Raw genomic sequence first — 24,534 nt, 5'->3', positions numbered from 1 at the left:
TGTGTCACGTACTAGAGTCAATATTATAATATATGGAGCAGCACTAGTCTGCATGATTGGCTCTTTATGTAATGTAGCCTCAGAGATGAACTTGAGGGCTCGGTTTCGGTTTGTCTTTGGTTTGAATGTAACCAGTTTAATGGACGATTTACGAACGTGAGATGGCTGTGGACACATAATTAACTTGGTGAATGTGAATGCTACTGTCTCCCAGCAAGGTGCAGGTTTTGGGTAATTAGAAACACAAGGGCTGCTTAAAGCGATGTGCTGTGTGAAATAATGACTACAAGCAGCTGAACACATGCATTATTTTGTACTGCGTTTCTTTCAGGCTTTATATATTTAAAACCTAGATGTAGGCTACCATAACCTGGGCATTTGTCCAATAGCTATGCCGTTTGTATCCAACCTCACTCATTCTGTCAGCCCCTTCGTTTCCCCTCCAGTAAGGTGCTGCATGAGACATTTCCTTTGGTTTGGCATAACAAGGCCGCAGATTTATTTTTTACATATACATGACCACTGCAAACAGGTAAAAATTAGTTCCAACAGGTGTGGCGACTGCTCCTCGTCCTGCTTCCCCCTTTTTCCTCCATATTGATTGCAGGCACAACTCCCCCAAGGCCCTCGAGTCTGAGAAACCGCCTGCCCATGCAGGTCTTTGCGGACTGGGGGAGCGCCGTTTGTTGGGGGGAAGTTGAGCCCCAATTGCTACCGCCAGACACCCCCGCCGTTTAGGCTCCCAGGAGGCGCTGTCTAGAATGGGCAAAGCCCCTTCCGGTTTAGCAATGGCTCATTCGGAGTCTTTGTCTTATATTAGGTTGCCACAACCCGCCACGCCAAAGGTGGGTTACCGCCCACCGTGGCTCCCCCCTTTCCTAGCTTATAACTCCAGTAGTTTCGTGCAGATGTTCCAGAAAAACAGATCCATTCCCTGCTCCGACAAATGCACCCCGTCCTTCAAGTAGTACTCCTTGTTTTTCAGATTGATCAAACCATGTCTGATATGTTGCAGGCCTCTCCCTTTGCAAAACTTAGCCATGGCCCAGTTCAACTTCCTCCTTGAGTTTTCAACGGCTGCCTGACTCTCAGCGCCCCTCCATTCGCACCTCGAGATGATTTCAGACCACACGATTTCCGTGTCCCCCAATTCAGCCGCTAGATCCTGCAATGAAGACATCATTTCCCTGAGTAAGATCCCCCTCCCCAACTCAGCCAAATCATTGCCGCCGAGATGAACCACCAATACATCAGGCCTCCGGTGGCCCCTCAGGAGACTGCGTATGTGCCCTTGTAACTGTGCCCATTTTATGCCCGGCACTCCGTGCCACTGCACCCGATATTCCCCGGCGGTCAGCACCTCCTGCTTGGCTGACCAGCTTCCCTTGGCCCTTGACACAAACAAATGGCCCACCACCCAGGCAGACCGCCGCCTTCCCCGCCTTGGTGCTACTGCGAGGAAACAGGAGGGAGGAATTGTTAGTCTTACATTTTATCAGGCCTGACATACCCATTAAAACAACCGGACCTCCAGCCCCCAATCTGTTTGATTGTCTCCGCTCCCAGGCCCATCCCAGCCGCAGTTGTGGCGGCCCCTATCCTGAAGGAATGTGTCCCAAAAACCCCTATTGAGAACCCCGCCTCCCCCAGTGTCCTGTCCAACACCCTTTTAAACTGAAACAGGCTTAGTGCTGACCCGTCGTTGTGTACCAGAAAAGGGGCCTCGTCTCCTGTGTGGCACCTATGACTCACATACCTGCTCACGCATCCTACTGGACAGACCGGACTGTCTTGGATACTCCCTAACGTGATCATTCTGTCTTTCCCCGTCTGATCGGTCTTGGACCTCCTCAGAAATATGCATAACCGCTCCCCTTGTACCCTTATGTCACAGCTCCTCAGGAAACTCAAACCTTTACCCTTCTTGTTGGCTGGCACCAGCTCGCTTACCCTTAAAGCCCCAAAAAATGCCAGAGAGAAGGCTGCTGCGAACAATCCTTTTTCGTACTCGTCCCTGCACACCACCCCCAAGCTCCTGATCAATTTGTGCAACTTCCCCACATCTATGGGCCGTCTCTCGTCGGGTTTCGCCATCACCTGCTTGGCCCAACCCTTCATAGCCATGACAATGTAATGCTCCCTAGTGGGGTCAGGCATGCCCCCTAATTTGTAGAATTGCGCAATCGCCGCCAGATGGTAAGCCACCCACGCCCTGGACCTTCCTTGGCTCCAAGACCATCCCACAAAGGCATGCACAGGCCAGCCCTTTTCGCTCTCGGGCAGGATATTGTTTTGAAAGGCCACGAATCGTTCCCAGCACACCTTGTATCTTCGCATAGTGCCTGGTGCGAGAGCCGTGTCGATCAGTGCGCTCAGATCTCCCCAACCAATCCCCACCACTGTGTCTGGAAGGGTGTCATCCTTGCGCTCGCCTCTGGATGGTTTTCCCGGAACCTTCCCCACTGCAAACGAGAAAGAGAATCAGCGGCCACATTCTTAACCCCAGGTATACGACGTACCCTGACCTCTGCATTCAGCTGCAGCAAGCACTTTGTCAGTTCCCTGAGCAGCCCCAATGCCCTACCATTCTTGCTAGTTCCCTGATTGATAATCTGCACCACCGCTAGGTTGTCCGACCAAACTAGCACTTTTTTGTCTTGCATCTGTTCGGGCCAGAGCTTGAATGCCACCACTATCGGGAACAACTCCAGTACCGTAATGTCCCTGGAGATCCCCTCGGACCGCCATTCGGCCGGCCAGGCCTGCCCGCACCACCTCTTGCCCAGGATGGCCCCAAAACCTAGGGCCCCTGACGAGTCGGTAACCAGATTGGGTCCATCTCCCTTCCCCAGGGGTTCCTTCCACACCAATACCCCGTTAAAATGGTCTAAAAAGGTATTCCACATTTCCAGGTCCTTCTTAACCTCCTTTCCTAGGCGCACGTGTTGACCCGCGTGCTTCAAGCCCACTGTTTTCTACTCTATGCTTCTAGCGAATGCTTTACCTGAAGGGATCACTTTGCCTGCAAAATTCAGGCTGCCCGCTAGGGACTGAAGCTCTTTCAAAGTGGCTTTCTCTTTGCCCAACAATCCTGCGATTACTTCCTTCAACTTTAGTACTTTGTCTCCCGGAAGCCTGCACACCCCTGCCACAGAGTCAATTTCAATCCCTAAAAACACCAGTGACGTGACCGGACCCATAGTTTTTTCTTTAGCCAGCGGTACCCCAAACTCTTCCATCAACTCCTGAAATACCGCCATAAGGTTCTTGCAATCATGCGTCCCTTTGCTCCCAATAAACATGAAATCATCGAGGTAATGCACCATCCCCCCGACCTTGCTTCTTTGCCTTACTGCAAACTCGAGGAATCTGCTAAACCTCTCAAAATACGCACATGAAATTGCACACCCCATCGGCAAACATTTGTCGTAGAAGTAATCCTGTAACACCTTGAACCCCAGCAAATGGTGGCTGTCCTTGTGAATTGGTAGCAACCGGAAAGCTGACTCAATGTCCGCCTTCCCCATGAGGGCCCCCACCCCCGCCGCCTTTACCAAATCCACTGCATCTTCAAATGCTGCGTAGTGAACCCTGCATTCCTCTCCCGAAATGCCATCGTTCACTGACTCCCCTTCGGGGAAGGACAAGTGCTGTATAAGTCTGTACTGCCCTTTCTCCTTTTTAGGTACCAAGCCCAACGGGGACACTACCAGGTTTTCCAGTGGAGGTGTGCGAAAGGGGCCAGCCACCCTCCCCAACTGTACCTCTTTCCCCACTTTCTGTGTCAAGACTTCAGGCATTGCTAGCGCAGATTTCAAATTACACGCCTCCTTAAGTCCTATCTGCCCCTGGAAAGGAATCTTAAAACCCCACCTGAAACCCTCCCATAACAATTTTGCATCACCCTTGTCACTATATGTATTCAGGAAAGGCATCATGGCCTGTAAACGTATTGGCGTTGGCAGCTGTGTTTTAATCATGCTTGCTTTTCTCCTTGCCTTTTGCGTTGCCCCTTGCCTTACCCTCTCGGCTGGCGGGGCTGTGCCTCCCTGTGCTTGCAGCCTTTGAGTGTTTGAACCTGCACGCATTACCATAGGAGCACCTCCCTTCTGCAAACAACCAACATTCTGGCAACTCCCCTTGGTAATTGGGCCGGCTGTTCCAAGAGGAGTTCCCACGAAAGGACCCCCTCCCCTTTGAGTAGGACCCCCTGCCCCTGCCCTGGGCTGGTCTTTCGCTTGCCACGCTCTCCTCTACCGGCCTGGCTGGGACCGTTTTCGTGTCTATGCGCCCCCCCACATCCACTTCATCCCAGGTCATTGCTGGCCATACCTGCATTTTGAGTCTAAAACCTTTATCGTAGTTGCTCCATGTATCCCCCCCATGCTTCAGGTATTGCTCGTGAATATACTGCTCATACGCCATCAATGCCACGCCATCTTGTGGGAATTTTTCTAACATAATAGTGGCATAAACCCTGAACGCCCTTAACCAGGTATGTATATTGAGCTCTATTTTTGGCCTCTCCCTCTCCTTCTTCTCCCTTTCCCTCTCAGTGGGCTCGCTGAAGCCTTGTCCTGAGGGGACCATCCCTAACAACTCCATAATATCCATGAACTCCTTCCTCCATACCCGTTCTTTGTATGCCAGCGGGATGTGCCATGCCAATGCATTAATCGCCACTCTGGCCGGTGCAAACCCCGGCATTGGCCTCCCGTATATTGTGTTATTGCTGGCCAGCTCCTGCCCGTGTACCTGTGAAGGAGCCTGTGCCCCCCACCAAGGTCCCCCCCCAATTTGCGGCGTGTAGGTGGTATTTGCCCCTTGCGTCGCCATCTGCCCCGGGTTCACTCCCGTTACTGGCTGACCTACGCCTACCACGGGCTGACTCGCCCCCGAGCCAAGCTGCTCCGTGGCCCCACTACCCCCTTGCGTTCCTTTACCCACCATGTTCAAAGCATTATTATTAACAGGCAACTGACAATTTGCACCCATCACCCAAGCTTCCATACATTCCCTGAACATACCTTTCACCATCTCCAAGGTGGTTGGCACCTCAGCTGCTACCGCCGGTGTGGCTACAGGTGTGCTGCGAGGACCTCCCACTGGTCTTGGAGCCTCAGCAGGGACAGGTGCCGGAATGGCCTCAACCTCCTGCGCCCTCCCCCTTCCCTTGGGGTTGGCTTTCCGCTTCTGTGCTGCCGCCGCTTGCTGCTGGCTGTCTCTCGCTTTCTTGGTCATCACTCTTTTTCTTTTGGCGACTGGCTCCTCCTCCTCCTCGAGCTCCTCGATGTCCAGCTCTTTCCCTTCCTGCGAGTGCACTTCCACCCATGCCTCCTCGATGGGTGTAGGTGGAAACAAGAGCGGTGACTCAGACCTCTGGTTGCGCCCCGCAACCTCAGCTCCCACCTGTGCTGCCATCAACTGCATCCAGCTGGTGCCATATTTGTCCCCAGCCCTTCTTGCCATCATCAAAAATGCCTCCAGGTCATCCTTCTGCTGATCCTCCTGGTTTTTTCCTTGCATCTGCATGATTCTCTTTAGGCAATGTTTTCCCAAATCAATGTCTTATGTGTCTCTTACTTTCCTGTACAGCACACGCAGCCAAAAAGAAAACTCTTTAAAATGTTGTCCTTTCTTTAGCTGTAGCCTTGCAATAGTTTTGTAGTCTTGCCCAGCACTTTTTCGTCCACCCCTCCAACTGAGCCGCTCTCTGCAGGCTTCAGCCTTAGGACCGCCCAAATGACAAAGAGCCCAATACGGGGATTGAACCCGTGACCTTGGTATTATAAGCACCACGCTCTAAACAACTGAGCTAAACAGCCAGCTTTATCTGTCCTTTGCGCCCGCAGCTGTTCCGTCGCACCGTGCATTTCACTTTCGAAAAATATCCCCTGCCGAAAACCGGGATCGAACCAGGGACCTTTAGATCTTCAGTCTAACGCTCTCCCAACTGGGCTATTTCGGGCTGCTCCCAACCTGAGGTAGTGGCCGCCTCTCACCTCAGCTTCCCTTGTTGCGAGGCACCGCCGCGAGCGTGCAGGTCCCTGCCGCCTCTCCGACCAGCTGACTGGCGCCTCCTTTGAGGGAAACCTTGCCTTCGCCCCTGTTGGCTGCGAGCGTGTAGCTCCCGGCTGCCTCGACGCTCTGCTAGACGGCCTCGCCTGCTTCACGACCTTCCTTCCCCGTCGCCTCCGGATGCCGACCGCTCGCCACGCCGCAAGCGCCGCCGCTTCCTCGCAAAGGTTTCCCCTCCAGTAGAACGAAGTCCAGGCAACTGCTCCGCCGTCCAAGGAAAGTCGAAAAGAAGTCCAAAAGAAGTCCTCCACTCTTGACGGGCGCCCGGCTGCTGGAAGAGCTGCAAGTGCTCCTGTGCAAGGGCGCCCGCCGCCTTTATGCCCCAAGCCCCGCCCCCTTCCTTTGTTGCCCTTCGCGGGCTTTCCTGGGCTCTTGGCGCCCTTTTCTCTGGCTCCTTTGCCGCCCTCTCCCCTGCCCCTGTGGGGGAGGGGCAAGAGATCGTAAAGGAGGAAGGCCCCTGCCCCGGTTATCGGGGTGCCTCCTCCATTCGCCGTGCTCTCCCCTCATCACCTTCATTGCTTTCCATGCTGGTATTTGTCGTCTTTCATTCTGTATGGGGAAAATAAAGTTATAATCATACTGTTTTACTCAACATATTACAATAATCATTGCCCGGTTGGTTTGATATGTGATTTGTGCACTTTAGAAAACGGGGTGTTGTTATTTTGTTTTCTTCTTTCTTTGTTTTTTTAATGCATTTATTAAAAAGCCCGACACTTGACTGCCCCTAGCAATGATATACTGGATTATGAGTGTTTGGATCCCCGAGGGAAAGCAAATACAGCCAGTGGGCTTTGCTTGATATGGTTTCTACCTAGATGTAAGGTTTTTAAAATGTCTACAGGCAAAATGTGCTTCTGGTATCACATAGTGCTCCATTGCCACTGGACAAAAGGATTGGTAAACAGAGGATATGAGACCAATTAGAAACCACTGATGAATTGAGTAAAGCCTTGATGTGCTACAACAAGTGCGAAACGCATGTTTGCAAAAATTGCTTTCTGAATAAAAAATGATTGTCTTGTGCAAGGGCCCAAGATGTAGAGTCTTCTCTTTTACCTATGTTAGAGATTTGTCTAGGATTGCAGTTTGGCCTATAGGCGGATTTGAGTATATAGTTTGCAATGCAGGTTTCAGATTACATCTCCCTTTGCATCTGCATACAAAGCGTTTTGCAAAGGTGTCTTACAAAAATAAAACTGGTACTCTGTGCTTTTTGGGGGAGTAAAACATCGTTTCTTCCCATGCAAATTAAGGGGCCCGCACTTAACTTGCTGCACTTGGCCCAGCAAATCATACCACTGGCCCCGTTTGTATGCAACCATAATAATTTCTTTGTATGTCTGGATACAAAAACAAAGCACTTAGAAGACATATCAACCCAGTGCTACATAATCTTCTAGTGGAACTCCAGCAAGTCGTTACACACAGCCCATCCTTACTGTCTCCGACACTGAACACGTAGTCAGAAGATACAATAAGGATATGCAATGGTAGTTGCAAAATGATGTTAAAGATTCCAAAGGGAAATCAATAGTATCTAACCAGCTTTTGTCATTATTCCTTGACAAAGTGTGCAGTCAATACACTTGAAATGCTGAACGTGAGTGCTGATGCTCCCAGGCTGGTTTCTGTAAGTAAACATTTTCCAGCAGAACTCCTCAGATTGCAGCATATTTCCTGTCATGACTTCAGTCTTTAATGTGCGACTGCCGGAGTCCCTTTCAAGGGCTTGTTTATAAAGCTTTGGCAGAAGATACATGAAAAATGCAAATGCTGTTGCTTGGGTTACACACACACTCACGCACACAGAATGTGTTCTGTGTACAGTGCTGTCAAATTGCTAATTGCTCAACATGTCTGCAGATCATACTGATCATCCATGTAAGTGCAAAGAAACCCCTCTACTGGAGGCTGCAGCAGCATTTGTAACAATTAACATGGAACTCATAGGTTTCTTGACAGCAGTAGTTGTAGAGGGCTAATGTAAACGATTCACCTGGATCATTCCCCAGGGGAAAGCTGATTGTAAGGAAGTCGTAGTGTATTGTCAAACTCTGGTGGCTAGGGCAATATCATATCTCTCCATGCTGACAGTGGGCCAGCATTTTCAGGCAAAGCCTTACTAGATAGAAGCCCTGTCATGCTGATGATATACCTTGCAATTCTCAACCCCATTTTGACAGCAGTCAAATTGGAGTGTTGAGATTGCAAACTGTTTATTATTAAATAGGTCTGGAATAAATGCATAATTTCCTCTGGGGTTAAATGGGTAAATCACCTGCTTTTAGTACAGGATGTGCAGTGACAATCACAGTATGAAGGTAAAATGCCATACGAAATGCTGTCACCACAGTAGAAAAATTACTTGAAGATGGAAAAGATGTGCTGACTGAATAGAGTATAATAAAGGGGGTGCTGGGTACTTGCAAAGTTGTTTGATGCAGAACCTTTTGCTTCTAAGTGCAGGCGACTACTGCAGGTCCTCAAGCTTGTGAGTACAAGAACAGCAATCCTACCAGCTCTGCCGTGTCACAAAAAAGCTATGCACAAGGTTTCCTTCAAATACGTGAACTCGACTCAAGGTGGTTACTCTCCTGTGCTCAAGGGAGGGGACACTTTCTATTGAATAAAATGGACAGCAGTCAGAGGACATGTCCCCTTGAACAACTTGGGCAGCAGGCAGGATAAGATGGAATATTAATAATACAGGAAAGAAGAGAGGAAACATCCATCTTTGGCTGTCTCAAAGAGAGAATCAGAGACGTTTCCTGAAATAGACAGAGGGACAAGATGTTCACTTTCTCAGAGGAACAGATTTGATTTTGGAACTATAGACCTTTTTACGTATTGCAATGGATGATCCTCATCATTTTCACATATGTACAACCACTAGGACATTCATTTCGTTTTGTTTCAAATGTTTTTATTGAGTTTTGAAATAAACACATCAACAACAGTTTGAACATGCATTGCCGCCCCCTCCCGGCCGCTTCATCCCCCCACGTGCCATGCCCTTCCAATTCCAACTCAGAAATCGCACAATATGTTGTGTACATCGTTTCTTGGGGTCATTACTATATCTATGCTCCTTCCAAGTTCTTAATTTCACACCTGATCCATATTACACCTTGTGTAGTCCTTGTGGCGTCTTGTCAAATAAATAGGGCCTATTCTAAGAAATACCTATTGCCAAACCTTACCCTAAATACAAAAAAGAGTGTGGGATAGGGTTTCACAAGAAAGAAAGAAGTGTTCACAAATGGTAAGTCAGGATGTGTTAGCCGGGCGTCTCCCTTCCCCGCCCTTTGAGCACGGGACAAGGCGGGAGTCCTGAGCACAGCACACGCTCGAGCTTTTCCAGCATGAGACAACATTTCCACTTTGCTTAACAGGACCTTCAGTGGTTAAGCCTCTTTTCTACAAAAAGGTCCCTTGCACCAAGAACCTGATGGGTTTAAAAAATAACAAACAAAAGGAATTCTGTTCCAGATGTACGTTTGGGTGATGGCTTCACTCCTGTGTACCCTTCTTCTAGGCGCATACCCCTCAAACAGTTCTTATCAATATCAGGTTCTTCAGAGGTCGTCTCTCCTGCTTTCGAGGATCTGATTGGATCAAACAACAAACAAAAAGTTATTTTCAGATTACACTTGAGGTGATGCTTCTTCACCTCTGGGTCCCGCTCTTCTGCCGTGCAGACCCTCTCTCGAATATCAGCCTCCCTCCCGTCGGGTTCACTCTGGCTTGTATTCTAAAGATCTCTTATTCTTGCCTTCATGTGTCGATGGGGTAGTGGTTTTCTACCCCCTGGATCTCCCTCTGCCGGGCTCAGACCCTTTTCGAATGTTGGCCTCCCTCCGGCAGGTTCACTCTGGCTTTTGCAAAGATATTTTGAACTGTCGTGCGTGGATAGCTCTCTCGTCGTGTGGTCTGCCCTGCTCCACTTCTGGGTCTCCCTCTGTCGGGCTCGGAACCTTCTTGAAGTTCCTCAAGGTTCTCCCTCGGCCGAGCTCGGACCCTGCTTCCAAAAGTTAAAATGTTAACACATTTTTTTGGGACTTCCAGTCCCAGAATGCATTGGGCTGATTTTGCTCCCACTTCGTTGCCCCCCACAATGGCACTGTCTTTGAGAGCTGCAGGAGCCAACAGGGGATGTCTGTAGGAGGCGAGGGTCTCTCCCTCTGCCCCTCAGAGACCTGGGTTCACCTGCCTGACCCAGAGGAGGAGTTTAACTGTCAGTACCACCAGGCAACCCCAGCTGCCCCTGGTCTTGCCTTCTGGAGGGACAGTTTCCTCCTCCACACTGCAATCTTCTCTCTGGTAGCAGGGCCAGTGTTTGGGCAGTTTTCTTCTTCTCCTCCTCCAGGCCTCCCAAGGTCTCTCCAGCTCACCAGGGCTCTCTCCAGCTCACCAGTACCTTCCAGCATCTCCAACCCGCTCACAATGCTGTTTTTGGCTGCTGCTTTTATACTCCCAGCTAGAGTTGATTGGAGTCAGGTGTGAGTAATTGTCCCTCCCTGCCTGACTCTGCCTGACCTCGTTATCGGGACAACATAGAGACTGCCCATAAGAATCTATTTCCCATTGATTCTTATGGGTTATCCTCATGACTCCCATCTGCCTCTTCCTCGCCCCAGTCCTTGTGGATTTCAACAGGGGAATGGGATCATGGGAGTTGTAGTGTTGTGGAGAGTCAAAATTCATATTGGGCTTTAGAGATGATCTTGAATTCCCCTGTTTTTTCCTTTTCCGTAAAGGAAAGTGCTTGGTGGGGGTGGGGGGTTAGGGGAGTTATTTTTGTGGCAACATCCCATTAAGACTGCTGGGATATCGGTCTCGCCAAGGGTGTTCCTCTCGCAGTCTCAAAGGACCCCCTGACCAGGTGATCCTCCCCTGCTAGTCCAGCCCCAGGGTTGGCAACCAAGAGCGATGGCCCTCCCCTGGCCATCTGGACAAAGTATCCCTGGGAATAACCTGGGAGAAACGTCTTAGGTTTCTCATAGGAAGCAATGGGAAATTGGGATTTACCGCCCCTGCGCAACTCGTGATCCGGCAAAAATTGTGCCGGACCGAGTTACGGTAGCGCTATTAGCATTGGGTGGTATCCTGGCAGTATTAGCGCCAGGATACCGCCCAACTCGTCTATAATTGAGCAACAAAAAAATCTGTCATTTTTTGCTATTCTTTATTCATAAATGAACACATTCGGTTAACTCATTGAGTCTCACTAATTATTATTCCTTCCCAGGCGCTTTGTTAACCAAGAGATTGTAATCTCAGAACAGATTTACTTGAATCTTTGCAGCATCTTTTTATATAATGCCTAGGTTTGGTTCTTCAAAGAGAGACGCATTTTAGTAACTGTGTCCATTGCTTTAATGGTGTGTTGGATGAAGTTTATTGGTTGCATATTTTATCAGATTCACAGTCTACCTTACCTAAGGCAACTATTCATTTTGTTCTGTACTTATTTCCTAATAATGCACGTTGTACTGCTTGCTCTATTTATCTGAAATTATACGATTTCTTTGTGAAAGGCTTAATATCTTTGATGTACATGTATGTTTGATCTGTTTATTGAATTGATGTGATTTACTTGTGTAAGGTTTAATATGTAAAAAATGCACAAATAAATAATTAAAAAAAAAAAGTAATAGGGTGGCATTTGACAACAGATGTAGTTCTGGTGCACCTCTGCACTTGCCTCATTTTGGGTACTATGTATGTTTTTGACGACTACGCACGTTTTACCAAGATGACAATGAGGCCCTTTGCAGGAATCATAAATACTAACCTTGCTTACTAGTTCAGCTCGAGTGGAATTTTCCTAATCCAATGTTTACAGACCTTGACAGAATGTTTGGACAGACACGGAATGTGAATGGTCTTATAGTTTTTCACTTGCTCACAAATCTTATAGGCAGGCCCCATGCCATGGCAGTAGAAGTGGCTACAGCAGGACAATAAGGTCCCACACAAGTTCAACAATGTTTGATGGAGTTCCAGCTGATGGAAGGCAGTCGAGTGGGGGTGCAGTGGTGTGGTGCTGTACCTCATGAAAATATGACTATCCACAGACCCACCAGCACCCTATTAAAATAATCAGTATTTTGCATCCAGCAAATCCTCGGTAAAGAAACATCCACATTTAGACTAGTCTAAGATCCTGAGGCTGGTCAGGTGGGAAAATGGCCAACTCTGCCATTTTGCCTACTTACAAAGCAAAGTGAGATTGCTTCATGCCACCCCAGTCCATTTAGGACCCAGCAGGAACATTTATTTACTGTACAACCCTCGGTGTGTTTTTTGATCTTTGCATTGTTAGCGTTTGTTTACAGGAGAATAGTATTTTCAAGTTTTGTACTTAAGGTATACTGCAGACTGAGCAGTCATACGTCTGCATATTTACAATGGATAAACACAAGGTGGTCGTTACACAAACCAGGATATGAAGAAGGAGCAAGAAAGACAAAATGCGGGTATTGCAAAACAAACAATATATTAGTTACAAAATGTACAGTAAGGTACCCGTATGCAGTCCAGTTATCATTGCAGTGGAGTTTATAGAGGGGGAATGATTTTGATAGTGATGTCAAGTACTTAGAAGATTGAGGAGTCTGACAGGAAGCATGATACCAATGAAATAAAACATATCGATGTTTTAGTGCGACTGCCCTTGACGCCTAGGGGCAGGAATAACTGTAATGAGGCAGTAGGAGGTTTAAGAAGAGGAAGCGAGATGTGGTGCATGGTCAATTGGAAGGTTAGGCGGAGGAGGGCCTCTGAGTAAAGGACGTGGAAGCAGATAGTCTGCCAGGTAGTGAACTAACCGTTTCACATAGCTATAGACTAGGATACCTTCGAAAACTATCAACACAGATGTACAAATAATTTTAAAACATGTCCATTTTTGCAGGTAAACGCAGACCCCACAACACTTAATAATAATACTGAAGTCAATTTTCCTTTCTAAAATAGTCTTAAACTTGCAAAAAATGTAAAATGCATAAAGTGAAAATATCTAGTTTACATCAATCGCATCTCCAAATAAGTGTAGCCATTGTAAACGTATGTAAATGACGGATCAAATTCAGACTTGCCAGTTCTGAAACTCTACTCTTCTCCATTCGAACTTGTGGTCTGGATGCCGGAATAATGTCGACTTTGGAAGTAAGTGGTTAAAGTCAAAGTTTGGGGTGCTGATAACCACCAGCGCTGGGGCCATAAAACCAAATACCACCTCTGGAAACATCTCCAGTTCTGCCGACTCCAGATGTTCTATTCTGCAAAGAGAAATGGAACACGTTACTATGGGGAACCCCTGTGACACAGGCTTCACAAAAGACCAGAGGCTTCATAGTACTAGGCCAAGACTAAATCCCAGGACAGCTAACTCCATTCTCCACAATTTAGCAATTGCAAGTGTGTCCATTTTGAGCCTGGGGCAATATTGTTAGAAAGTCAATTTGACTAGCTACATTTCTATGGCTGCTCTAATCTGTACAGATAAACACAGGGATGTTAGATTGTAGAAGTGAGTGCGTAAGTAAAGGATGCTCACTTGGTTTGACTTCAGAGACCACACTAACGGATAAAGGAACAAGTTACTTACCTGTAACTATTGTTCTCCAGCATGGGTCTGGCATGGATTCACATGCTCATGAATATTCCCCATCGTCAAGCTGGAAATCCTCAGTAAAAAAAAAAAAACGTTTCACTTTCACTTACAAACTGTATTTGATCTCTAAACCAATCACTGTCCTCTGGATCATACTGCCCACATCAAATGACAGCCCCTCTCCCTAAGCCCCTCCTCTGGCAGTCATATTCAGATTTGATAAGCACGTAAAGTGGCAGTATGACCAAGAAGAGCCGCAGAGGGGACGGAGGGAGGGTTTGCATGTGAATCCATGCCAGACCCATGCTGGAGAACAATAGCTACAGGTAAGTAACTTGTTCCTTCTCCAGCAGGGTGTCTGGCATGGATTCACATGCTCATGAATAACGAATACACAGCAGTACAACATTAAACAACCACAGGAGGTGGCAAGGCCCAACAGATCAATCAACTCTTACTTCTGGAACAGACTCACCTCAAGCAGAAAGGTTGCATAGCACTGCTTGGCAGACTCTGGACTCCTCCCTGGAATCCTTGTCGACGCAGTAGAACTTTGTGAAGGGGTGCGTGGACCTCCACGTAGCCGCCCTGCAGATGTGCAGCAGGGGCCCCCCACCTAGGAAGGCCATTGTCGCAGAAATCGCTCTGGTGGAGTGGGCTCTTGGACGGCTGGGCAGTGGCCGGTTCACCAACCGATGACAGTGCATGATGCAGCCGGTGAGCCACTTTGAGATGGAAGCCTTAGACAAGGCCTTCCCATGGTTCACAGGACCAAAGTTCATGAACAGCTGAGAAGTCTTTCGAAAAATCTTTGTGCGTGCCACGTAAAACTTGAGGGCACAAGCAACGTCTAGCGAGTGCAAGGACCTCTCAGCCGGTGACGAAGGTTTTGGGATTAAAACAGGTAATATCAAAGGTTCTTTGAGGGGAATTCCGACAGAACCTTCGGCATGAAAGAGGGGTGCGTCCGCAGCACCACCCTCAATTTGTAGAAAGTCAGGTATGGCTGTTTGCAGGATAGGAAAGCTGTTTTCCACGAGAAGAACTTGAAAGGGGCCTGATGCATTGGCTCGAATGGGGACCCCATGAGCCTCATCAGAACCACAATGAGTTCCCATGCCGGGGCAGGAGCCTTCACCGGCGGGAACAATCGAAAAACTCCTTTGAGGAACTCCTCCACCAGTCGATGAGACCATAGTGAAGACCTGGTGTAGCGGGCGATAGCCGCCAGATGTGCTTTGATCGAGGCGTGCACCAGTCCGGCCTTGGACAAGGATAGCAAATATGGAAGAATCTGCGGGGCTGTGACCATCAAATGGGTAAAAAAACGCTTCCACTTGTGATCGTAGCACTTCAAAGTTGATGATGCCCTGGCCTTGGCGAGGACCTCTCTGCAGTCTGCAGGCAACTCATATCCTCCAAACTCTAGGGCTGCGGGAGCCAAGCCTGCATGTTGAGTGATCCTGGGTCATGATGCAGGATTGCACCTCCTTCTCTGGTGAGAAGGTCCAGTACCGCTGGAAGCTTGATCGGAGGTGACGCCGACAAGCAGAGAAGGTCCTGATTCCAAATCTGCCTCTGCCACGCAAGGGCGATGAGTATCATCCTGCACCGACACGGTCTGAGTGTATTGATGACTCGTAGCAGGAGAGGCAACGGAGGAAATGCGTACAGAAACATCCCTTCCCACGGGAAGGAGAACACGTCTCCCAGGCTCCTCGGTTGGTGGAATCTGCTGGCAAACCTCTGGCATTTGGAGTTCGCCGCCATCGCAAACAGATAGATTGAGGCCTGCTGAAGTTCCCACTCGTGGTAGGAGCGCAACTCCCTGCTGAGGGAATCCGCGATGGTGTGCTTGACTCCCGCTAGGTGAAGAGGGACGAGGATCATTTCTTGTCAGATGGCCTGTGTCATAATTCCTGCGCTTACCTGGAGAGCGCCGGGGGTCGAGTGCCCCCCTTGTTTCCTGGTGTAGAACATTGTGGTGGTGTTGTCTGTGAAGATCCTCGGTGTCCAGTCATTTGGTCGAAAATAAAAGATCGAATGACCATTTGGTCGAATACCAATTGGTCAATAAAAAAAGGCCGATTTTTTTTAATTTATTTATTTATTTATATATTTGTTTCGTTTTGGTTGGTAAAAAAAAAATAAAGAAATAAAGAAAAAGGGGTTTTGGGGGAGAACCCCCCCCATAAAATAAAAAAACAAAAAAAAAAAATTTTTTTCGACCATTTGGCATTCGACCAAATGGCATTCGATCATTTGGTTTTCGACCAAATGACTGGTAACCAGATCCTCACCACCTTGCCCTTAAGAGACAGAAGGAATGGCTTGAGGGACCAGAACACTGCTTGTTGTCGGGGAGGAACTCCAGAATTGGGCCCAGCTTGTACCACAGCTCCCTGTCATACCTGGCTAGGATTGCCAGTGCATTGGCCGCCTTGATGGTGGACGCCGCGGTGTAAATCTATTTCCTCCCCATGGCGCCCAACTTCTTACACTCGCTGTCCGGTGGGACTGAAGACGACGAGGACGGGTTAGATGACCGCTTCCTCGCAGTCGCCGAAACCACTGAATCCAGCTAGGGTTGCGACCTCAGGCACATGGGTGCGTATTCCGGTACCCAGTACTTCTTCTCCAGCCTATTCCGCTTGGCTGGAGCCATGCAAGGGTTCTTTAAGAGAGCTAGGCCTTCCACCCACAAGTCGTCCAGGAGGGGTATCACCATGAACTGTGAATGTTAGCAAGTGCCACACTTGTTAGCAAGTGCCACAAGTAGAACTGTGAATATTAGCAAGTGCCACACTAAGATAGAATAGTTAACATTAACCTGCATTACATCTAGACAGGATCTTGAATGTCGGCAAGTGCCACATTTAGGTAGAATTGTGAACATTAGCCTGCGTCGCACCTAGACAGAATTGTGAATGATAGCAATGGTCACATTTAGTACGAATTGTGAACATTAGACTGCGTTGCATCTAGATAGGTTTGTGTAATGTTAGCAAGTGCCACACTTAGCTAGAATTGTGAATGTTCGCAAGTACCAAATTTAGACAGAATTGTGAACATTGGCCTGCATCGGACCCAGACAGGATTGTGAATGACAGTAAGTACCACTTTTAGTTAGAATTGTGGACATTGGCCTGCGTCACATCTATATAAGATTGTTAATGTTAGCAAGTGCCACATTTGGATATTATTCTGAATATTGGCGTGCATCACACATAGACAGGATTGTGAATATTAGCCAGTGCCGGATCTAGATAGAAATGCAGAGATATTCACGCGCCACATCTAGAAAGAACGGGAAAATTTAGCACATATCACTTCTAGGTAGCAAGGCCAATAACCAACCCACTAAAAATTTCACCCATCTGCATACACCTCTCAAACTCTAACCAAACACAACCACAACCCCAAAGCACGACAAACCGCACAAACTTCACAACAACGCAACAACAAAACAAACCACACATAGCTTTGCACAACAGCACACAATGGCTACCGACTGGAAAGCACCCCCAAGTTCAGCTAACGGTGTTAACCGAACTGAAGCTGCCAACAGCCCATCACTGCTCTCTTGCACTTACCCCGCTTGTTCCCATTCACTCGCCCCCTCATTCCCTTTCCTTTTCAGATTCGCCAGAGCGCCTGGGGACCACTCCGGTGCTGATAGTGCGCAGTACAAATATCCATTAACATTAACATGATTGCCTTCCCTTTTGGCCTTGCGCCTCTCGTACAGGAAACCCTCTTTCCTGGTTTCTTTGGGCACAAGCTGGAACAGCTTGGTGGCTCTGGCGATCATGGAATGGAATGACCCCACCTCATCCGGTGGAGACGCCCTAGGCTGCGGGGACCTTCTGCCCACTCCAACGATGTCGTCATCGTCCATCATCGTGGCCGTATCCGTCCTCGTACCTGTGTCTGGGCTTGCTGGGGGAGATGCCGGATGTGGATATGGAGGCTGAAATGGGGGCGTCGGATGGCGCATCCTTTTCTTAGTCAGTGGTTGGTCAGGGGCCTGGGGGACCATTGGAACAGGCCCCAATTGCCGACACCAAGGTGTGGAGGGTTGATAGGATATCCAGAGACACATCCCTCTGCAAAACTGGCGTGATCGGAACACTAAGTCCAGCGCCATCGTCGCCCTCCTCTTCCATGTCCTCGTGGACCGTGTGTAGGGACTCCAAGTACTCGTCGTCCGTGGATGAAATCTCCATGGCTTGGGCCTGGGACTGATCCGGGCCTTCTCCCCCTCACCCCCTCTTTTTCCACCCTGAGGGGCTAGAACCAGGTTCTGAGGTGGTGTTCCCTTCTCCAGCATGCCGGCAGACCTTGTGAAAGTCACCACGATGGCCTTGCGCCTTGGAGGGAGGGATACCTTCAGCGCTGTTGGGGCTACCTTCGCAGGGTCAGCCCCTTTAGCTTTCGAGAGAGCAGCCACCACCTGTTCCATCGTCGACGAAGACTTATCCCGCACCGCCTGGGCCTTCTTGGGCAGCTTGGCCTTCTTCTCCTCCATCTGTGGCTTCTCGGGCTTTTCTGGCAGATTAGCCGGGTTGGACGACTTTTTCTTCCAGGAGGAGCTCGATTGCTGGCTGGCAATGGAGGCGGACGGTGATGTCTATTGCGCCCTGTATGCCGTGGGACGCTTCTGCAGTGACCCCGGGGGACCTGGACTTGCGGATGAGGTGCCCTCACAGGACTTAGAAGATCGCTCCTTGGACCGACCGGCCTTGGGTGAGGCATGCCCCTACTCGGGGAACGGGGCAGAGGCCTTGGCGTTCAGCCACGTCGCCAGTCTACTGTGCCTGTCCTTTGTTGCGTTCTTGGAGAATCTGCAGCATATCTCGCAATCTCCTTCTTTATGATCCGGATGCAAGCAGTAGAGGCATTGCAGGTGCTTGTTCTCCACAAACACGTTTCGAAGCCTGCACTTGGCTCAAGACTTGAAGCGGGACCTTCCTTCTTTCTTCTCCTCCGTCATGGTCGCCCATTGGCCTTCAGGAAACTGATGATGTTTGCCCTTGAGAAGCGCTGCACTTCACAGACAAAGGATCCCCACTATCGGCAGATGGAGAGAAGAGCACACAGGCTCTTTTGCAACAAAATAGAGTAGCTTGCAGAGAAAACTCGGTCTCCCAACACTGAAGCGTGCGGTAAAAATCTGAAGATGGCTGCAAGAGCAGGGGCTTAGGGATAGGGCTGTCATTGCATGGGTGCAGTATGACCCAGAGGACAGTGATTGGTTTAGAGAAGAAATACAGTTTATAAGTGAAGGAACAAGTTACTTACCTGTAACTGTTGTTCTCCAGCATGGGTCTGGCATGGATTCACATGCTCATGAATATTCCCCGTCGTCAGGCTGGGAATCCTCGGTAAAGAAAAAAAAAATCAGTATCAGTTTCGTTTCTGATCTGTCTTTCTTAGTAGTAACCAATCACTGATCTCTGGGTCATACTGCCCCCAGCCAATGACTGCCCTCTCCCTAAGCCCCACCCCTGGCAGCCATCCTCAGATTTGGTAGCACGCCAAGAGGCAGTATGACCAAGTGAAGAGCTGCAGAGGGGTAGGTGGGAGGGTTTGCATGTGAATCCATGCCAGACCCATGCTGGAGAACAACAGTTACAGGTAAGCAACTTGTTCCTTCTCCAGCATGGGGTCTGGCATGGATTCACATGCTCATGAATAAAAGAATACATAGCAGTATACACATGCACAACCACGGGAGGTGGCAACAGGCTCAACATTAAGCAATACAACAACTCAACAGTAAGCATCTCTTACCTCCTCACCAGGCTCACCTTAAGCGAACAGGTTGCGCAGCACTGCTTGGCTGACCCTGGACTCCTCCCTGGAGTCCCGATCGACGCAGTAGAATCTCGTGAAGGTGTGCGTCGACCTCCACGTAGCAGCCCTGCAGATGTCCAGCAGGGGCACACCAGACAGGAAAGCCGTGCTAGCAGCGATCGCTCTGGTCGAATGGGCTCTCGGACGGCCGGGCAGCGGTCGCTTTGCCAACCGGTGGCAATGCATGATGCAGCCGGAAAGCCATCTGGAAATGGAAGTCTTCGAGTGAGCCTTCCCTTGATTTACAGACCCAAAGTTTACAAACAGTTGTGACGTTTTCCGAAAACTCTTCGTGCGGTCTACGTAGAACTTCAGCGCTCTAGCTACATCCAACGAGTGCAAAGTCCTCTCGGCCGGCGTCGAAGGCGACGGAAAGGAAAACTGGTAACACCAAGGGCTCGTTGAGGTGGAAGTCCGACGGCACCTTGGACATGAAGGAGGGGTGCGTCCTCAGCGCCATCCTCGTGTCATGAAAAGTCAAGTATGGAGGCTTGCAGGATAGGGCCTGAATCTCTCCCACTCGTCGTGCAGAGGTGATGGCCACTAGGAACGCTGTCTTCCATGACAGGAACTTCAAAGGCGCCAAATGCATAGGCTCGAATGGGGCCCCCATGAGCCTGGTCAGCACCACATTATGCTTCCACGCCGGGGAAGGAGCCGTCACCGGCGGGAATGATCGGAATAGTCTCTTCATAAATTCCTTCACCAGGCGATGAGACCACAAGGACGCCCGGACCCGTCGTCCTGGTATATCGGGAGATGGCAGCAGGATGTATTTTTATGGAGGCGTGAGCCAGTCCAGCCTTGGCCAGCGACAGCAGGTACGGCAGCACTTGAGGGGCCGTAATTCGCAGAGGGTTAATCTTCTGTGCATGGCACCAGACAGAGAACCTCTTCCATTTATGACCGTAACACTTGAGAGTTGAGGACGCCCTGGCCTTTGCAAGAACCTCTCTGCAATCAGCCGGGATATCCTACCCTCCAAACTCTAGTGCTGCAAGAGCCAGGCCTGCAAGTTCAGCGACTGTGGGTCGTGGTGGAGAATGGCGCCTCCTTCTCTGGAGAGAAGATCCACGTCCTCCGGCAGCCTGACTGGCGGGGACGTTGACAAGTCCAGAAGGTCCGGGAACCAGACCTGCCTCGGCCACACCGGTGCGACGAGGATCATCCTGCACCTGGACTTCTTGAGCTGGTTAATGAGGCGGAGCAGCAACGGCAATGGAGGGAACGCGTATAGAAACATGCCATACCAAGGGAACGAAAAAGCATCGGCCATGTTCCCCGGCTGTGGGAACCTGCTGGCGAATCTCTGGCAATTGGAGTTTGTCGCCGTCGCGAACAGGTCGATCTGGGGTTTGCCCCAATCGTTGGAAGAGTCGATCCACTTGATCCTGGCGCAGTTCCCACTCGTGGCACGAGCGCAGCTCCCTGCTGAGTGAGTCGGTGATGGTGTTTTTTTATCCCTGCCAGGTGGAAGGGAACCAGAAACATCCCCTGGGCGACGGCCCAGTGCCACAGATCCTGGGCCTCCTTGGATAGGGCTGGGGACCTGGTGCCCCCCTGCTTCCGTATGTAGAACATCATGGTGGTGTTGTCGGTGAATATCCTCACCACTTTGTCCTTGAGGGACGGGAGGAACGACTTGAGCGCCCAGAACACTGCTCGGAGCTCCAAGATGTTGATGTGACGAGACCTCTCCTCCGGGAGCCAAAGGCCTCTTGCGTGGAGATCTCCGGTGTGGGCCCCCCAACCCTCCAGAGAGGCGTCCGTAGTCACCGTCCCCTGAAACGCCGGTGTTTGAAAGTCTGTGCCCGTCGTGAGGTGAGCCCGGGTGCCCCACCATAAAATCGCCCGAAGGAACTCCTCGTCGAGGGGGATCCTGTCCTCGAAGCAGCCCCTCACCTGAAACCAGCGGCCGTCGAGGATTTCCTGTAGCGGACGCATCCGAAGTCTGCAAAGGGGCACATGGTAGATGCATGAGGACATCATCCCGAGAAGGGACTTAATGGACCTCACCCTGGCCCCGTCCGTGGCTAACAGGTGCCGCACCTTGCCCAGGATGGTCTTGGTCCTCTCCTCTGAAGGGGAGGCCAATTGCTCCACTGTATCGAGCTTCACCCCCAAAAACAGTGCTACTTGCGATGGAACCAGGTGGGATTTGGGGTAGTTGATGGACAACCCCAGCTCCATGAGCAACCAGACGGTCCTCGCCGTATGATCGACGGCGAGTTCCCTTGACCTTGCCCGGATTAGCCAGTCGTCCAGGTAGGGGTAGATGTGGATCCCCTGCAGGCGCAGCCGCGCCGCCACTGGTTCCAGGCACTTGGTGAAAACCCTGGGTGCCGACTTTAATCCTTACGGTAGGGCTCTGAATTGGTAGTGGCGTCCCTGAACCACGAACCTGAGGAACTTCCTGTGCCTTTTTAGAATGGAGATGTGGAAGTAAGCATCCTCCAGGTCCAACGACGATAGGAAGTCGCCTTCCTCCAGCTGTCCCAGCACGTGCTGGAGGGTGACCATCCTGAATTTCTGCGCCTTGATGTATTTGTTTAACCGACGCAGGTCCAGGATGGGGCGCCAACCGCCTGTCTTCTTTCTGACGAGGAAGTATCTTGAGTACACTCCGGAGCCCCGGAGCCTCCTGGGGACGAGCTCGATGGCACCTTTCTTGAGCATCGCCTTTACTTCCAACAGCAGTTGAGGGACGTGATGCTCCTTCCTGGCCACAGGAGGAATGCGAGGGCACTTCTTTAGGAATTCCAGCGAGTGCCCGTTGGCCAGGGTGTCCAACACCCAACGATCGGTGGAGATGGACTCCCATACTCTGACGAAGTTCGTCAGCCGGCCTCCCACTGGGGTGCGTCGGTGGGGGCCCGACAGCCCGGCCGGGTCAGTCTTGCTTGGAAGCGGCCTTGCCGCCTTGGCCTCCTTGGCGACGACGGCGGGAACCCCCTTGCTTGCTGCGACCTCTGTAGGCCTCCTGGGAAGAGGAGCGGGCTGCCTGGTGGTAAGTGGAGGAGCCACCGCTGGATCCTTTGGAGGCACCCTGTCTGCCTACAGGGCTCCGAAAGGGCCGTCGCTGCTGAAGCTCCCCAAGGTCCCGGGCCGTCTCCGAGTCGGTCTTGATGGCCTGTAGAGACTCATCCACCACCTTACCAAAGAGGTTGTTGCCGTCGAACGGCATGTCCAACACTCTGGTCTGGACGTCCTGGCGAAAATCTGTCGCCTTGAGCCATCCTCGTCGTCGGAGGCAAACTCCGTTGCCCAGTTGGCAAAATCCGGTATCGGCAATGTCCGTTGCCACCGTTATGGCGTGATCCGACGCCACCTCGCCCTCCTGCAGAATTTCTAGGGCCTCCGCCCTTTTGTCATCAGGCAGGAAATCTAGCAGGGGAGCTATCTTGAACCAGAGCTCCCTATCGTAGCGGGCCACGATCGCTAAGGCATTGGCCGCCTTAATCGTCGTCGCCGCCGACGAGATGACTCGTCGTCCCATAGAGTCCAACTTCTTGCCCTCGCTGTCCGGCGGGGAAGTGGAAGTTGAAGCCGCCACACCTGCTGCCTTCTTCTTAGCTGCTGCCGAGACGACCGAGTCGTACAGAAACCCCTCCTTTTTCTGTTCTTCAGGGCAGAGCTGGAAGAACTCGGATGCCCTGGTTATCATGGCGCGGAAAGAGCCAACCTCGTCGGCTGTGGACGCCCACGGGGGGGTGACGAAGGGATGTCTGCTGTGTCATCGACACCGTCATCGTCCGTCCCCGTCGCCGTATCCTCTCCCGGCGAGGGGGATGAGGGGTCCACCGGTCTCGCAGGCACGAAGGGCGGAGCGGGGTGGACTCTCCTCCGCTTGTTCGGAGGGCTTCCCGACGGGCCTCGTTCTGGCTCCTCTGTCGGGGCGCGTGGTAATCTCGTCCTTATCTCGGTACATAAGGATTGGATTGCCAACAAAATGGCCGCCGAGCTATCCTGGGGCTTGGGCAATGGCTGCGACGGACGGGATGGCCGCTCCACTGGGCCCTGTTGGTCGTCGCTTTCGATCACGTCAGCAGGGACCGTCCCCTGGGATCGAACCTTCTGGAACCTCTCGTTGAGGTTTATCAACCTCTCGTTGAGGCCTAAGGACCTTTCGTTGAGGCCCTTCTCGGTCTCCACCAGTTCCTCCTCAGAGGCTGATTCTGAGTCTGTAATGGCCACCGCCCCCCCCTCTTTTTCAGCCGGGGGCTTCACGGGGGTCTTAGCGGTGGGCTGGAAAGAGGATTCCCTCCGCGGCGGCAGGGATACTCTGGGCCCAGAGGCCGTTTCCATTGGCGTAGTCTCAGCCGGCTCCGCCAGGTTCGCAGCGACCACTTCGGTAGAGGCCTTAGCCGGGTGGATCAAGGCCCTCACCACCTTAGGTGCGTCCTGGGCCTTTGCCTTGGGGGGAGGGTCAGCGCCTCGCTCCCCCTTCGAGATTGACCGGGTCCGCTCCAGCGGCCTACCCGGGTTCTCGGACTTCCTCTTCCCCGAACCAGAGCGCTGGCTCGTGGTCGAACGTGCCGGGGAAGTAGCGCCCTGCTTGGCAACCGAAGAGCCCGACCTTTCGGCGCTCCTGGAGCCCGTGGACTCGCGGTGCTTGGCCTTCTGTTGGGCCCCCGACGCCGGGGCGCCCTCAAAGGACTTAGAAGCCCGCTCAGACTTCCTCGCCTTCTCACTTGCTGTGCCCTTCTCCAGCCAGGTGGCGAGGCGGGAACGACGATCTTGTTTGGTCCGTTCCGAAAGGTTCTTGCAGAACGCACAGTCCTTCTCCACATGCGTCTTGTCCCCATGGAGGCAGTAGAGACATCGCGAATGCTCGTCCTCCTTGAAAACTTTATATAGTCCGCATCCAGGGCAGTTCCTGAACAGCTTGATCCGGGCGTCGAGTTCCCCTTGTCCTGGGCCATGTCCGTTGAGGTAGGCCGCAGATCTTCCAGAATCCTCCAAGAAGTGTAAACTCGACG

At 51.0% G+C, this 24,534-nt stretch overlaps 1 protein-coding gene and 2 non-coding genes across 6 annotated transcripts in view; all 3 read right to left on the bottom strand.

The window, feature by feature from the left end:
* Positions 1-24,534, bottom strand: part of HENMT1 (HEN methyltransferase 1) — a 763,672-nt gene that overhangs the window by 71,778 nt on the left and 667,360 nt on the right. For all 4 annotated transcript variants that reach the window (XM_069641865.1, XM_069641866.1, XM_069641867.1 and 1 more), the window contains one exon: positions 13,182-13,364. In XM_069641865.1, the coding sequence (XP_069497966.1) occupies positions 13,182-13,364 (183 nt within the window). The remainder of the gene's footprint in view (positions 1-13,181; positions 13,365-24,534) is intronic.
* Positions 5,752-5,825, bottom strand: TRNAI-UAU (transfer RNA isoleucine (anticodon UAU)). The gene has a single exon. It is a non-coding gene; the product is annotated as a tRNA-Ile (tRNA).
* TRNAF-GAA (transfer RNA phenylalanine (anticodon GAA)) lies at positions 5,896-5,969 on the bottom strand. The gene has a single exon. It is a non-coding gene; the product is annotated as a tRNA-Phe (tRNA).

Source organism: Ambystoma mexicanum, chromosome 1q (assembly GCF_040938575.1).
Source record: "Ambystoma mexicanum isolate Mex_15411 chromosome 1q, UKY_AmexF1_1, whole genome shotgun sequence".
NCBI lineage: Eukaryota > Metazoa > Chordata > Amphibia > Caudata > Ambystomatidae > Ambystoma > Ambystoma mexicanum.
Note: the sequence above shows the minus strand (reverse complement) of the source record. Positions and strands in the feature narration are given on the sequence as shown.